Genomic DNA, 16,281 nt, shown 5'->3' with positions numbered 1-16,281 from the left:
AACTTACACGTGACTTGAGATGGTCCTTGTTGTGAGCTTTACCCCATTTTCTAGTCTTTTTGTGGGCTTTGTATCTCTATGTTTTGGATCCCAAGTGTGCTTTCAAGTCCGTTATTCATTCCTGTCTGTCACTGCTAAGTTTCTCTTCAGTTTTTTTTCCTCACACTTCCAGGTTCAGCTTACTGTGCTCGAAGAGTGTGGTGCTGAAAAAGTACAGTCACACAGGCAGCATCCGAGGACAGGAGAGTCGACATTTCAGGCATAAGCCCATCATCAGGAAGGACTGATGAAGTGCCTAAAATGTTGTTTCTCCTGCTGCTCAGATGCTGCCTGACCGGCCATGCTTCTCCAGCACCACACCCTTCGACTCTGATCTCCAGCATCTGCAGTGGTCACTTCCTCAGCTTACTGATCTGGCCTTGCTATTCACCTGTAGCACTCTGCTATCATCGAAATGTAGAAACTAGGAGAATGCTATTCTGCCCTTCAAGCCAGCTGCACCATTCAATATGATCATGGCTAATCCTTTGTCACATTCCCACTTTCTTCCCACTTCTCTTATGTCTTGAAAAAATAAAAATGTTTCTTTCTTAAATATATTCAGTAATTTAGTCTTCACCAACTTCTGTCATAGAGAATTCCATGGATTTATTACCTTTGAGTGAAGTCATGTTTTACTCATCTCAGTTTTTACATAATTTACTCCATATCCTGAGACGAGATGACCCAACCAGGGCAAACATCCTTGATGCATCTAGTCTATCCAACCTGTTAAAATATTCCATACTTCAACCAGATCGCTGCTCATTCTTCTAACCTCTAATGAATACAGGCCCAGTTGAATCAATCTCTCCTCATAGGACAGTCCTGCCATTGCCGTGATCAGCCTAGTGAAAATCTGCTGAACTTACTCTTATGGAAGGAGACCAAACCTTCACACAATACACCAGGTGTGGTTTCATGAAGGCCCTGTGTAACTTCAGTAAGAAACCTGTACTTCTGAACTCAAACCTTCTTACAATGAAGGTGAGAATACCATTTGCCTTCTTAATTGCTTACTTGCCTGTCTACTTTCATTGACTGGTGTACAAGGACACCCAGATCTCTTTGTATATCTGCACTTCCAAATTTTTCACTATTTGAATTATACTCTTTCTCTCTGCTTTTCACACCGAAGTGTGTAGCCACAGCTGCCATGTGTTTTCCCAGTCACTCACCTTGTCGAAATAACTTGTTTAGGGCCTCACTTCAGGCGCTTTGTGCTGTTTGTCTCTTGTTCTATGGATCTGGTCGCCATTGTTACGTGTAGTAACATCAGATCAGGAAAGTGAACATTAAGATGTTTATTGAGCTTAACTAGAAACAAGGGATAGTAAGAGAGCCTATGTGAGACCCTGGTTCCGTCAGATTTTGTCATCAGGCATAGCTCATTATGCAATACTGTGTAGCTATTTGTGGACAAAGTCACAAATCACACCAAAACCAGGTCCAATAGGTTTATTTGAAATCACAAGCTTTCAGAGAGCTGCTCTTTTGTCAGATGAAGTGGGTATGAAGCCATTTCACCTGATGAAGGAGCAGCATTTTGAAAGCTTGTGATTTCAAATAAACCTGTTAGACTATAACCTGGTGCCGGTGTGATTTCTGACTTTGTCCACAAATAGGTACACAGTGTTGCCTAATGAGCTATGCCTGATGACAAAATCAGACGGCACCTCCACATCATAGCTATTTGTGGAGTGAGGTTGTAGTTACATTTGTTATGGACCAGAACAATACCTGCATCACCCGCCCCCCTCAAATATATCAAGGAGATAGCCTAGACTTTTTATTTGAAGGTGCTGTGTTCCAGATGTAATTTGATTGCATACACTACTTGACTTTAAGCAAAACACTATTTATTCTTGCCCCACAGTTAAAATATAAATAAAAGAAAGAAGAATTGGTATAATTAACTCCATTGAAAAACTTTACAAAGTAATAGATTATTTAACTCCTAAACTGCAACTGTTCCAATGTAGTTACATCCCATAAACACACCCCAGCAAAGGAAAATTCAGTAAAGTAGATTGTCTCATTTGCAATTCTGGGAGCAAAGAGAGAAAGATCTGGTAGAGAGAGAGAGAGTTTCCACAGCCAACTTCAAAACCCCAACAACCTCTGAAAACTAAGCTAAAATCTTGGTTCTATGGGAGCCTGACTCCACCTATTCAGGCTGATTCTAAAGTTTCAACTTTAAAGAAAATTCCAAGGCATCACAAGCTGTTACTTTTATTGGTTTAGGACAGATCACTCATCACCTGTGTCTCATCCTCTCTTTATTAACAAAAGACAACAGAATACACCATCTCCAGTGTGGAAACAGGCCATTCAGCCCAACAAGTCCACACAAATCTTCTGAAGAGTAACCCACCCAGACCCATTCCTCTACCCTATTATTCTACATTTACCCCTGACTAGTGCACCTAACCTACACAACACTGAACACTATGGGCAATTTAGCATATGGTCAATTCACCTAATCTGCACATCTTTGGATGGTGGGAGGAAACCGGAGCCAGAGGAAGCCCATGCAAGACACAGGGAGAATGTGCAAACTCCACACAGACAGTCGCCTGACGCTGGAATTGAAAGCAGGTCCCTGGTGCTGTGAGGCAGCAGTGCTAACCACTGAGCCACCATGCCACCCAACACGGCTTAAAGCCATAGTATCCTCACACAGTGAGCAGATAAACCAGGGGGCTAAAGGTTGAAGATGAGAAAGTCAGTTTGGGTAATAATGTACAGTTTTGTTCTCTTGTGTCACAATTTATTTGTTTGACTTCAGGTGCTGGTTTGGTAAGCGGTCAGGAAAATACATTGACTACATCTACCAAGGCCCAGTGATCCTGGTGTTACTGGTAAGTGTAGATACATAGTAAAAAAAACTACAGTGATAATAGAGAAAGAAGCGCTTTGATCCATCAGCTCATATTAAAATTAAGTTACTTTGAAACCAGGCAGAATATTATTGGTTCTGAAGATCCAAATTAAGAATAGAAGCTGCTGGAAAGGCTCAGCAGCTGAGACAGCATCTGTGGAGAGAATGAATTATCATTTCAGGTCATTGACAATTGTGCTGAAGCATTCTTGTCTCTCTCCTTCTCTCCACAGATACTCCCTGACTTCCTAAGTTTTTACAGCAATTATTGTTATTTTTAATTCAGTACAAAGCCATTCACATAGTGGTAGGAAAACAGTGGTATCCTCATTTACAGCATCCAGAGGAGAACTGGAGAGTGAACAAAGATTTGCATTTGTACAGCTCTTTTCAAAATCACCAACTTTCTGGAAACATTTTCAAGCCAATGACAAACTTGAAGTGAAGTCAATGTTGCCTGTCAATGTTGCATTGTCATATAGTGCCTCATAGTCTTGACTCTGAAGTACAAGATTCTGACTACAAGTCTACTTTCGGGCTCAAGCACTAAAATCAAGTTTGATGCTGTGTGATAGTATTGAGTAAGTATGTGACCCTGTCAGAGATGCCAACCTTTGGTTGGACTGTTAAACTAAGATAAACACAGAGAATCCTGTAAAAACTCAGTTGGTCTGCCAACATCTGTGGAGAGAGAAAAACAGAATTAACGTTTCAAATCCAGTATGAATCGCCTTCAGAACAGGGTAATACCAGACTCAATATTAACTCTGTTTTTCTCTGTCTGCAGATGCTGCCATATCCACTGAGTTTTCCCAGTATTGTGCTTTTATTTGAGTTTTAAACTGACATCCTGTCTGCCAGTTCAAGTGGATATAAACAATGAGGCTGCTTTGAAGAGGAGGATAACAGTTCCTCTATTGTCCTGCCTGATTAACTTGGTGAAAGACACACTATTCAGTCATTCTCACAATATTGTTTTTGGGTGTTAGCTGCCATATTTTATAACAATGAATACACTCCAGCTGTAGACTATAGAAGTAATCAAACACTTCCCATATCTTGCAACTAACTCTCTCAAAGATTTACCGTCAAACAGGAGGTAGCCTTTCAAAAATTGAGCCACAGAATCTTCAATGAGAGAGATCTTCCCTAGGGGGACAAAAACTGACCACGTAAACTGTTATGGAGAAGCTATAGAAGGGAAGGAAAAATATCACAACTTGGACTTGAAGTCTCCTAATTCAGTACAACTCCTGACTTCTTGTGCCTCGAGATGTGCAGCTTTAGAATTGGCCAGCTGAGACAGTTGAGGACAGGAATCATGAAAGTATGCCGATGATATCCTTCTTTGGATAAGTATTTGAGACACTTAACAGTCGTAAAAAATGTTAAACACAAGAATTTCCTTTCTATTTCACTCTGGAATAGTTCAACTTTACTCTCGATCTAACCTATCCTGTGATTGACTTGGAGTATTTGAGACAATAGTGTAAAGGAATCCTTACTTTGTCACTAACCCTTTACTCCAGCACTTTATCATCACTACTAATGACCCTGTTACTGTCACAGTAAAGTGGGGTAACTGTGAAAAGCTGGTTTGAAATTGCAGGATCCCATACCTGAGAATGAGATCATTGACTCCCTGAATTAATCAAAGTCTCAATTTAATCAGATCCAGGCAGATTTCAGCAGTAGGGAGCTGAGTTCTGTCTATGTATTTTTGTAGTTCCAGTGCTAGAAAACTGGTGGAATCATAAAATCTGATTTCATTTATTTCTGCTATTTCTTTGTGGACATGGAATAGCATATTCATCATTTCGGATATGCATTGATAGGACTAATAGATATTTATCGCATCAATCAGTCCCTGGGATACCTTCACAATTGACTTGTCTGTATCAATTCCATTGAATCAGGTAGAACAATGACTCCAGGAAATTCCAAAATTCCCCTGGAGGGAATATCTGCCTCAGATTAGGTGGGGAGGGCAGAGAGATATCAGCCCAGTATCCAGCTTTTCACAAGCTGCTGACAGTTCCTCTTTCTTTCAGAATTTCACCAGTTTTAATCCTCTCATTTCTCATTCAAAATGCTCTTTTCCAATTGCCAACTCAAGGGTTTGAAAGTTTTCTTGCAGGTCATTGTTATGAATTTGTCTCCCACAGCTTTTACTCTCAGCAATGTCTTATTTTGGTGCTCATCTTTAACCAATATCTCAATTTTTCCTGCTCTCTGGTATATAGCACGGAACCAGACAATTTGGCCCATGCTTTAACCTTTCCTCACCATGTACCTGTCCAGATATCTTTTAAATGTTGTAATGATACTTGCCTCTACCCACTTCCTCTGGTTGTTTGTTCCATATGCGCACCACTCTCTCTATGAAAAAGTTGCCTTCAGGTCCGTTTTAAATCTTTCTCCTCTCACGTTAAACTTATGCCATCTAGTTTTAGACTGCCCTATGCTGAGTGAAAATCCTTGACTATTCACCTTATCTACCCCTCATAATTTTATAACCTCAATAAAGTCACCGCTCAGCTTTCTACACTCCAGGGAAAACGTCTCAGCCTACCCAATCCCTCCCTATAACTCAAACCTTCCAGTCTTGGTAGCATCTTTGTAAATCTTTTTTGCATCCTTCCCAATTTAATAACATCCAACAAGATAACTAGAATTGCATGCAGTACTCTAAATGTGGCCTTACCATTGTCTTGTCCAGCTGTAACATGATGTACTAACTCCCGTATTCAGTGCTCTGACCGATGAAGGCAAGCTCGGCACCGTGACTCTACTTTCAAGGAACTAGATACCTGCACCCTAGGTCTGTCCGTTCAATAACAATCCAATCATTACTTATGTAAGTTCTGCCCTAGTTTGTCTTACCAAAATGAAACACCTCACGTTTATCTGAATTATACTTCATCTGCCATTGCTCATCCCACTAGCCCAGTTGATCAAGATCCTGTTGTACTCTTGGATAATCTTTACTGTCCACTATACCACCAATTTTTGTGTCATCCATAAACTTACTAACCATTCCTCCTATCTTCTCATTCAAATTGTTTGTGGTACTGATTCTTGCTGTACATTGCTGGCCACAGGCCTCCAGTCTGAAAATCTACCTTCTTCCACCATCCTCTATCTCTATCTACCATAAGCTAATTTTGTAGGCACTAGGGATCCCACAATTTCTTCCCTCACTTCCACTATGCCCTGGGATACACTTGATCCTGTCCCAGGGGTTTAACTATTTCCAGCACATGCTCTTCTGTAATGTGAATTCTTTTCAAGAGATCACTATTTACTTCCTTGATTTCTCTGTGTCTTTCTCCATGGTAAATACTGATGACAAATATCTCTAAGGATCTCCTGTCGCTTCACAAATAGATGACCTTATTGATCTTTAAAGGCCTCTATTCCATCCCAACTTACTCTTTTACTGTTAATATACTGTTAATATACTTTGATTCTTTTTTACCTTATCTGTCAAAGCTATCTCATGTCCCATTTTTACTTTCCTGTTTTCCCTCTTAAGTGTACTTCTACACCCCTATACTTTGCCAAGGGATTTGATAGATCCCAGATGCCGATACCCGAGATGTGCCTCCTTCATTTTTTTGACCAGAGGCTCAATATTTCTCTTCCCGACAGCTTTGAGCTTCACATTAATTGGAACATATAGGCCCCAAACGTTGATTGTCTTGCTGATGAAAACTTGCCAGATGTCACTTTGCCAGTGAACAGCCTCCCACAATAAACTTTAGAAAGTTCCTGTCTGATTTGATCTTGCACTTACCCTTTTCTATAACTATTTGAAACCAATAGAATTATGGTCACTGGTCCCAAAGTGCTCGCCCACGAATACCTCAGTCAGTTGTCCTGCCTTATTTCCCAATATATACGTTGTGTTTGGGGAAAAAACAAATGAGATAATAAACAACACTATTGGGACCTGGAAAATAATGCAAAAGTTGCTCTAGGGAAAAATTAGCATCCTCAGATAGCTATCTTGTGGTGCAGCAAAAAAACCTCTTACTTTAGCCATTTCTCCCTCAATCCGTACTGTCCAAGGAATGTAAATCGCGAATAACTGATTTAACAATTCATCACCAGATCTGGCTGGACCATGTAAAACACTGTTCACCGAGTTGGGAATTTGTGTTGCAGACGTTTCGTCCCCTGTCTAGGTGACATCCCCAGTGCTCGGGAACCTCCTGTGAAGCGCTTCTGTGATCTTTCTTGGAAAGATCACAGAAGCGCTTCACAGGAGGCTCCCAAGCACTTTTCCCTGGAGTGGGAGAGTCCAGAACTAGAAGGCATAGCTTTAGGGTGAGAGGGCAAAGATTTAAAAGGGACCTAAGGGGCAACTTTTTCACGCAGAGGATGGTGCATGTATAGAATGAGCTACAAGAAGAAGTGGTGGAGGCTGGTACTATTACAATATTTAAAAGGCATCTGGATGTGTATATGAATAGGAAGGGTATAGAAGGATATTGGCCAAATGCTGGCAAATGAGACTAGATTCATTTAGGATTTCTGATCGGCATGGAGCAAAGTGTCTGTTCCAGTGCTGTACATCTCTATGACTCTATGAATGTGAGTCTGAACAAATAAATGAAACAAGACAGAACACCGGATATTGACTTAGACACTGGAAACAACAACGGCAAGCACTGCTCTGTCAACCTTACAGTGTCCTTCTTATTCACAACTCGGGACTTATGTCAGTTTGGGAGAGCTGTCCCATACATTAGTCAAGCAACAGCCCGATATACTGTTGCATGAAAATGAATGCTCAAGCTTTTTACTCAGGTTTTCTTCCCTTGTTTGACAGACAAAAGGCAGGGAACCAACGCAGATTTTACTTAAGTAAACCTTTCCTTATTTTAACACGAAGTGCCAATACTCAATATAAACATATATTTGTTGCAACATTTACTTCTTACTTAATTGACTTCATTTAATTTCATTTTTACTTCAACTTTACCCACATTTAACTTGACATCTAACTTTAAGTTTAGCTCGAAACAAATATTATCCCATTTCAAGTGTAGTGGCCAGCTTTGTTTTTTGTGTAGATCTCACCTCATGGCTCTTTGTCTGCTCTGAAGATTATTTCAGGGCCCATCCTTCTCAAGGAACAAAGAGAAAAAAAATTACAGTACAGTAACAGGTCCAAGCCTCCACTGATCCAGATCCTCTATCTCAACCTGTTGCTTATTTTCTAAGGGTCTGTATCCCTCTGCTCCCTGCCCCTTCATGTATCTGTCGAAATACATCTTAAATGATGATGTCGTGCCTGCCTCTACAACTTCCACTGGCAACGCATTCCAGGTACCCACCACCTTCCGCGTAAAGAACTTTCCACGCATATTTCCCTTAAACTTTTCCCCTCTCACTTTGAACTAGTGACCCCTAGTAATTCAGTTCCCCACTCTGGTGTAAAAGTTTCTTGCTATGCACCCTGTCTATACTTCTCATGATTTTGTTAGACCTCAATCAGGTCACCCCCTCAACCTCTGTCTTTGTAATGAAAATAATGATAATCTACTCAACCTCCCTTGATAGCTCGCGCCACCAATACCAGGCAACATCCCCGTGAACCTCCACTGCATCCTCTCCAAAGCATTCGCGATAATGTGGTGACCAGAACTGTTCACAGTATTCCAAATGTGGCCGAACCAAAGTCTTATACAACTGTAATATGACCTGCCAAATCTTGTACTCAATACCCTGTCTGATGAAGGAAAGGCCGTATGCCTTCTTGACCACTCTATCAACCTGCGTTACCACCGTCAGGGTACAATGGACCTGAACACTCTGTACTAGAAAAGCGCAGCAGCTCAGGCAGTATCCGAGGAGAAGGAGAATCGATGTTTTGGGCAAAACTTAATCAGCACCTGCAGTCCTCACTTTCTCCTTGATCCCTCTGTAGTTCAATTTTCCCCAGGGCTTTTCTATTTGCCATATCGTTTGCTCCTGAATTGGATCTTCCAAAGTGCATCACCTCGCTTTTGCCCAAGTTGAACTCCAGCTTCTATTTCTCTGCCCAACTCTCTAATCTATCTACTATAGATTATATATTCTACTGCATTCTCTGACAGTACCTTCACTATCTGCTACTCCATCAATCTTAATGTCATCTGCAAACTTGCTAATCAGATCACTTGTACCTTCCTCCAGATCATTTGTATATATCAAAAACAACAGTTGGTCCCAAAACGGATCCCTGTGGAACACCACTGGTCACAGTTCTCCATTTTGAGAAACTCCTTTCCACTACTACTCTCTGTTTCCTGTTGCTCAGCCAGTTCTCTATCCATCTAGCTTGTACACCCTGGACCCCATGCGACTTCACTTTCTCCATCAGCCTACTATGCAAAAGCTTATCAAATGCCTTACTGAAGTCCATATATATGACATCTACAGCATTTCCCTCATATCAACTTTGCCATTTCCTCAAATAATTCTGTTAAGTTGGTAAAACATGACCTTCCCTGGACAAAACCATGTTGCCTATCACTGATAAGCCCATTTTCCTCCAAATGTAAATAGATTCTCTCCCTCAATACCTTCGCCAGCAGCTTCCCTACCATTGACATCAGGCTTACCTATTGATAGTTACCTGGATTATCCCTACTACCCTTCTTAAACAAGAAATGATCTCGAGGAAGGTATAGGTAGTCTGATGAGCAAGTTGGCAGATGACAACAAGGGGAGAACTTCAGCCATTCTCCAGTTCTCTGGGATCTCACTAGTGTTCAAGGATGCTGTAAAGATAAAATTTAAGGTCCTAGCCACTTTCTCTCTTGCTTCCTCAGTAACCTGGGATAGATCCCGCCCGGACCTGGGGACTTGTGCACCTTAATGTCTTTTACAAGACTCAACACTTCCTCCCTCCTTTATGCCAACCTGAATTCGAGTAATCAAACATCTATCCCTCACCTCAACATCCGTCATGTCCCTCTCCTTGGTGAATGCTGATGCGAAGTATTCATTAAGAATGTCACTCATTTTCTCCGACTCCACGTATAACTTTCCTCCTTTGTCCTTGAGTGGGATAACCCTTTCTCTAGTTATCCTTTTGGTCCTTATTTGTGAATAAAAGGCTTTGAGATTTTCCTTAACCCTGTTTGGTAAAGATATTTCATGGTCCCTTTTAGTCCTCTTAATTTCTCGTTTCAGATTAGTACTACTTTCCTGATATTCTTCCAAAGCTTTGTCTGTTTTCAGTCTCCTGGACTTATGTATGCTTCCTTTTTCCTCTTAACTAGTCTCACAATTTCACCTGTTTCCATGATTCCCTAATCTTGCCATTTCTATCCCTCATTTTCACAGGGACATGTCTGTCCTAAACTCTAATCAAGATCTTTTTAAAAGCCTCTGACATATGAAATGTGAATATACCTTCAAACAGCTGCTCTCAATCCACACTGCTGCCGAATTTTGCTATAGTTGGCCTTCCCCCAATTTAGCACTCTTCCTCTAGGACTACTCTCATCTTTATCCATGAGTATTCTGAAACATATGGAATTGTGATCACTATTCCCAAAATAATCCCCTACTGAAATTTCAACCACCTGGCTAGGCTTATTTCCCAACACCAGATCCAGTATGACCCCTTCCCGAGTTGGACTATTTACATACTGCTCTAGAAAACTCTCCTGGAGCTCCTTACAAATTCTGCTCCTTAAAAATTCCGCTCCATCTAAACCACTAACACCAAGGGATTCTCAATGTTGGAAAAATTGAAATCTCCTATCACCACCACTCTGTTGCTCCCAAATCTTTCCATAATCTGTTTACATATTTGTATCTCTACTTCATGCTCACTGCTGGGAGGCCTGTAGTGCAGCCCCAACATTGTTACTGCACTCTTCCTATTTCTGAGTTCTGCCTATATTGCCTCACTGCTCGAGTCCTCCATAGTGCCCTCCTTCAGCACAGCTGTGACATCCTGTCTGACCAGTAATGCACCTCTTCCACTTCTTTTACCTCCCTCTCTATCCTGCCTGAAGCATCTATATCATGGGATATTTTGTTACCAATCATGTCCTTCCTTCAACCAAGTCTCATTAACAGCAATAACATTACACTCTCAGGTACTAACCCAAGCCCTAAGTTTATCTGCCTTACCTACTACACTTCTTGCATTAAACCAAAAGCACCTCAGACCACCAGCCTCTTTGCGTTCATCATCTGCTCACTGCCTACTCTTCGCCTTAGTCACGCTGACTTCATTATCTAGTTCTTAACAGGCTTTAGTTACTACCTCCTAACTGTCCACCAACTTCCTCATTTGGATCCCACCCCCCCTGCCACATTAGTTTAAACCCTCCCCAACAGCAAAAGCAAAAGCACCCCCAAGGACATTGGTTCCAGTCCGGTCCAGGTCTAGACCATCCAATTTGTAATAGTCCCACTTCCCCCAGAACCAGTCCCAATGTCCCAAAAATCTGAACTCTCCCCTCCTGCACCATCTCTCAAGCCACTCATTCATTCTGTTTATTCTTTCACTTCTACTCTGATTAGCACATAGCACTGGTAGCAATCCTGAGATTACTAACTCTGAGGTCCTACTTTTTAACTTGGCTCCTAACTCTCTAAATTCTGCTTGTAGGACCTCATCCCCTTTATTACCCATATCATTTATTACCTATATCAAGTGGGGTCTCAAAGGCTTCTCCCAAAAAAATCCTTTGTTCTGCTAACTTATTTCGAAAATGTACTTGGTTTCCAGCAAGTTCTCTGGCACTCAGCCAGTGAATAGACTAAACCTTGATCAAATTTTTCAATCCCAGCCATTGGATTTTACTGGTAAACAGTCATAAACAGTCACATTCTATGCTCCATATAAGGTAGTATGGTGGCAATATATCAAGAGAAACCATGACACTGGCCTTATTTGGTTAAGACAGGAAACCGAGGTCACAGCCTGTCCTGGTTGCAAGGTCAACTTGCTCGACCAAAATTCCCAGAATACTTGATTGTAGTTCTTAACCAGTCTTGTAGCCATTTCTGCTGCTGGCCACCTGACCACATTCCCTCCTCTTGATCCTGCAGCTCCAAGCAAAATCAATCACAAACAATGACCAATTTCTGTCTTACAGGTATGGAATTGAATCCAGTCAAACTAACTATTCATGTCTGATCAACATTCCATTCTCACAATTACTTAAATTCTTGCTACATAACATCAATTCCATGTTTAACTGTTGTGTTATGTCTTTTTTCCAGTTAACAGATTGAACTCTAAAAGACATTAAAAATATTAAAGTACTCAACTTTATTAACATTGCAACATATGACATAAGACAAGCTCAAGAATGAATCTATACATTTGTACAAGCCAAGGATTAACTCTGGTTCAATGAAGAGTGCAGGAAGGCATCCTAGGAGCAGCACCAGGCATATCTAAAAATGAGGTGTCAACCCAGTAAAGCTACAATATAGCATCAAGTGCCAAACTGCATAGGCAGTAAGTGACAAATACAACTAAACAATCCCACAACCAATGGATCATATCAGCTCTGCAGTCCTGTTACATCCAATCATGAATAATGGTGGACAATTAAAAACTGTCAGGTAGTAATGACTCTATAAATATTTCCATTCTCAATAGAGAAGCCTGGCACATCAGTGAAAAAGACAAGGGTGAAAACAATAGTTTCTTAGTACCTTTTTTTAAAGAACATCTTCAGGAAATGTCTTGACTTCAGCCTGAAAGGCTTCATTGCATTGTTTGACTGCTACAAGCTTTGTGCAATGGTCTCACTGAGGTAGCCAGACTGTGTAAATACTGGTTGAGGTTTGAGCTGTTGATGTTTGTTTTGATGCTAACTTTAAGCTTTACCAAGGAATTCTAAGAACTCAATATCTTTGACTGAAAATGCTCTTTAGTGTTTCTGTAGCTTGTTGAAAGTTTGGAGGCAAGCAGCCTCCAGCAGCCATCTCTGCATGCTGAATTGTGACATCATCCATCAGAATCACATTTTTTTCTCTGAATGGTCTTCTTTATGAACTTCTGAGTATTGAAGTAAACTGGCTTCTGCCTTTCCATTTTGCTTTAAACTTCAATAATTAATCATTGGCTTTGGAAGTCTCAGACCTGCATGATTTGCAATCTCTTTCGAACTCCATAATCCTAGATAGCTCTGATTCTATAGTTGCTTTACTGGCTGTAGAAATTTGTGGAGCTTCATGTATTTTCATTAGTAATTGAACTAATATAAGATTTTGCTATTGCTTCTCAAAAGTGGTCCAGACTTATGCTCTGGGAGGAATGTCTTCATCTAACTATGGCTGTAGTTGCTGTTGTTTCTTCTCCTGTGCAGGCCACCAAATTCTTTTCCTCTGTTATCAGCCTTTGTCTTAAGAGAAATTGAAAATAAGCCCCACCCTTTTGCAATGGTGAGTCTGGAGTGAATGTGGTGGAGGAGATCATTGACAAGTTTAGTGCAATCAATAGACATTGAACATAGAACATTACAGTGCAGCACAGGCCCTACGGCCCTTGACGCTGCGCTGAAGTGTGGAATCAACCTGAAGCCCATCTATCCTATACTATTCCTTTATCATTCATATGTTTATAGAATGACCTCTTAAATTCCCTGAAAGTTGGTGAGTCTAATACTGTTGCAGGCAGTGCGTTGCACACCCCTACTACTCTCTGAGTAAAGAAACTATTTCTGACATCTGTCCTATATCTATCACCCTTCAATTCAAAGCTATGTCCCCTTGTACTAGCCTTCACCATTTGGGGAAAAAGGCTCTCATTATCCACCTATCTAACCCTCTGATTATCTTGTATGTCTCAGTTAAGTCACCTCTCAACCCTCTTCTCTCTAACAAAAACAGCCTCATGTCCCTCAGCCTTTCCTCATAAGACCTTTACTCCATCATAGGCAACATCATAGTAAATCTTCTCTGAACAATTTCCAAAGCTTCCACATCCTTCCTATAATGTGGTGACCAGAACTGTACGCAATACTTCAAGTGCAGCCACACCAGGGTTTTGTACAGCTGCAGCATGACCTCATGGCTGCAAAACTCAGTCCCTCTACTGATAAAAACTGTATGTCTTCTTAGCAACCTCATTAACCTGGTGGCAACTTTCAGGAATCTACGTGCATGGACACTGAGATCTCTCTGCTCTTCCGCACTACCAAGAACCTTACCATTAGCCGAGTACTCTTTATTCCTGTTACTCCTTCCAAAGTGAATCGCCTCACATTTTTCCACATTAAACTCCATTCGCCACCTCTCAGCTCAGCTCTGCTACTTTTCTATGTCCTTCTGCAACCTGCAACAGCCTTTGGTAGTGTCCATAATTCCATTGACCTTAGTGTCATCCACAAATGTATTAACCCATCCTTCTACACCCTCATCTAGGTCATCTAGGTCAAATGACAAACAGCCGTGGCCCCAAAACAGATTCTTGCATACACCACTAGTAACTGAACTCCAGGATAAACATTTCCCATCCACCACCAACCTCTGTCTTCTTTCAGCTAGCTAATTTCTGAGCTAAACCACTAAATCACCCTCAATTCTATACCTCCGTATTTTGTGCAAAAGCCTACCATGGGGAATCTTATCAAACACCTTACTAAAACCATATACACCTTATCAGCCGCTTTACCCACATCCACTTGTTTGGTCACCTTCTCAAAGAACTCAATAAGGTTTGTGAGGCACAACCTACCCTTCACAAAACCATATTGACTATCCCTAATCAACATATTCCTTTCTATATGATTATAAATCCCATCACTTATAAGCCTTTCCAACACTTTACACACAATCGAACTAAGGCTCACTATAATTAACGGGGTTGTCTCTACTCCCCTTCTTGAACAAGGGAATAACATTTGCTATCCTCCAGTCTTCTGGCACTATTCCTTAGACAATGTTGAATTAAATGTCAAATCCAAAAGCTTGGCAATATCCTCCTTGGCTTTCCAGAGAATCCTAGGATAAATCCCATCCGGTGCAGGGGACTTATCTATTTTCAACTGTTCAGAATTGCTAACACTTCCTCATTGTGAACCTCAATCTGATGAAGGGCTTTTGCCCGAAACGTTGATTTTACTGCTCCTCGGATGCTGCCTGAACTGCTGTGCTCTTCCAGCACCACTAATCCAGAATCTGGTTTCCAGCATCTCCAGTCATTGTTTTTACCTCAATCCCATCTAGTTGAGCACCATGTATCTCAGTATTATCCTTGATAACATTGTCTTTTTCCAGTGTGAAGACTGAGGAAAAATATTTATTTAGTGTTTCCCCCATCTCCTCAGACTCCACGCACAACTTTCCACAGCTTTAATGTTGCAATATCTTCTTCGAGAAAAGACCGATCCTGCTCAAAAAGAGGCAACTGAGTTTTCATGAAAAGTGCCATCTAAAATAATAGGATGGCCCGCAGTTTCATTTCTAGCAAATGATGGTTTCCATTTTTACAACAATATGCTAAATGACTATGCCCTTCAGTAGCTGGTTTTTGCCTTTTTTGCCATTTTTATTTCTTACCATTTCTGCCTCTTTCTTTGACAGAAACAAAGGGTAATCCCCACTTCATCCTGAAATACTAAGGCTGTAGTGTCATGTAGTGGAGGATGATCTCTGATGCACTGCATCAAGGTTAGTCCATTTGTTGTCTGTCAACTGAAGACTGCTAAAGTTATGCAAGCAGTTCTGCCTAATAAAGAGTTACATTAATTATGAATCACATGCAACATTTCTGTGACCTCTCTTCCATTGTGATAGAATCCCTACACTGTGGAAACAGGCCATTTGGCCCGAACCCTCCAAAGAAAACCCACCCAGCCACATTCCACTACCCTATTACTCTACATTTACCCCTGACTAATGCACCTAATCTAAACATTCCTGAGCACTATGGGTAATTTAGCATGACCAATTTACATAGAACATAGAACAATACAGCATAGAACAGGCCCTTCGGCCGAAGATGTTGTGCCGAACATTTGTCCTGCTTAAGCACAAATGTACCTATCCAATTGCCACTTAAAGGCTACCAATGATTCTGACTCTGCCATGCCCAAAGGCAGCGCATTCCATGCCCCCACCACTCTCTGGGTAAAGAACCTACCCTTGACATTCCCCCTATACCTTCCCCCCTATACCTTCCCCCCTTCACCTTAAATTTATGTCCCCTTGTAACACTTTGTTCTACCCAGGGAAAAAGTCTCTGACTGTCTACTCTATCTATTCCCCTGATCATCTTATAAACCTCTATCAGGTCACCCCTCATCCTTCGCCGTTCCAATGAGAAAAGGCCTAGCACTCTCAACCTATCCTCGTATGACCTATTCTCCATTCCAGGCAACATCCTGGTAAAT

At 41.2% G+C, this 16,281-nt stretch overlaps 1 protein-coding gene across 4 annotated transcripts in view; it reads left to right on the top strand.

The window, feature by feature from the left end:
* Nucleotides 1–16,281, top strand: part of LOC122540028 (corticotropin-releasing factor receptor 1-like) — a 345,294-nt gene that overhangs the window by 268,361 nt on the left and 60,652 nt on the right. For all 4 annotated transcript variants that reach the window (XM_043675338.1, XM_043675340.1, XM_043675337.1 and 1 more), the window contains one exon: nucleotides 2,828–2,900. In XM_043675338.1, the coding sequence (XP_043531273.1) occupies nucleotides 2,828–2,900 (73 nt within the window). The remainder of the gene's footprint in view (nucleotides 1–2,827; nucleotides 2,901–16,281) is intronic.

Source organism: Chiloscyllium plagiosum, chromosome 33 (genome assembly GCF_004010195.1).
Source record: "Chiloscyllium plagiosum isolate BGI_BamShark_2017 chromosome 33, ASM401019v2, whole genome shotgun sequence".
NCBI lineage: Eukaryota > Metazoa > Chordata > Chondrichthyes > Orectolobiformes > Hemiscylliidae > Chiloscyllium > Chiloscyllium plagiosum.
The sequence above is the reverse complement of the archived record's forward strand: the minus strand, read 5'-3'. Positions and strand labels throughout refer to the sequence as shown.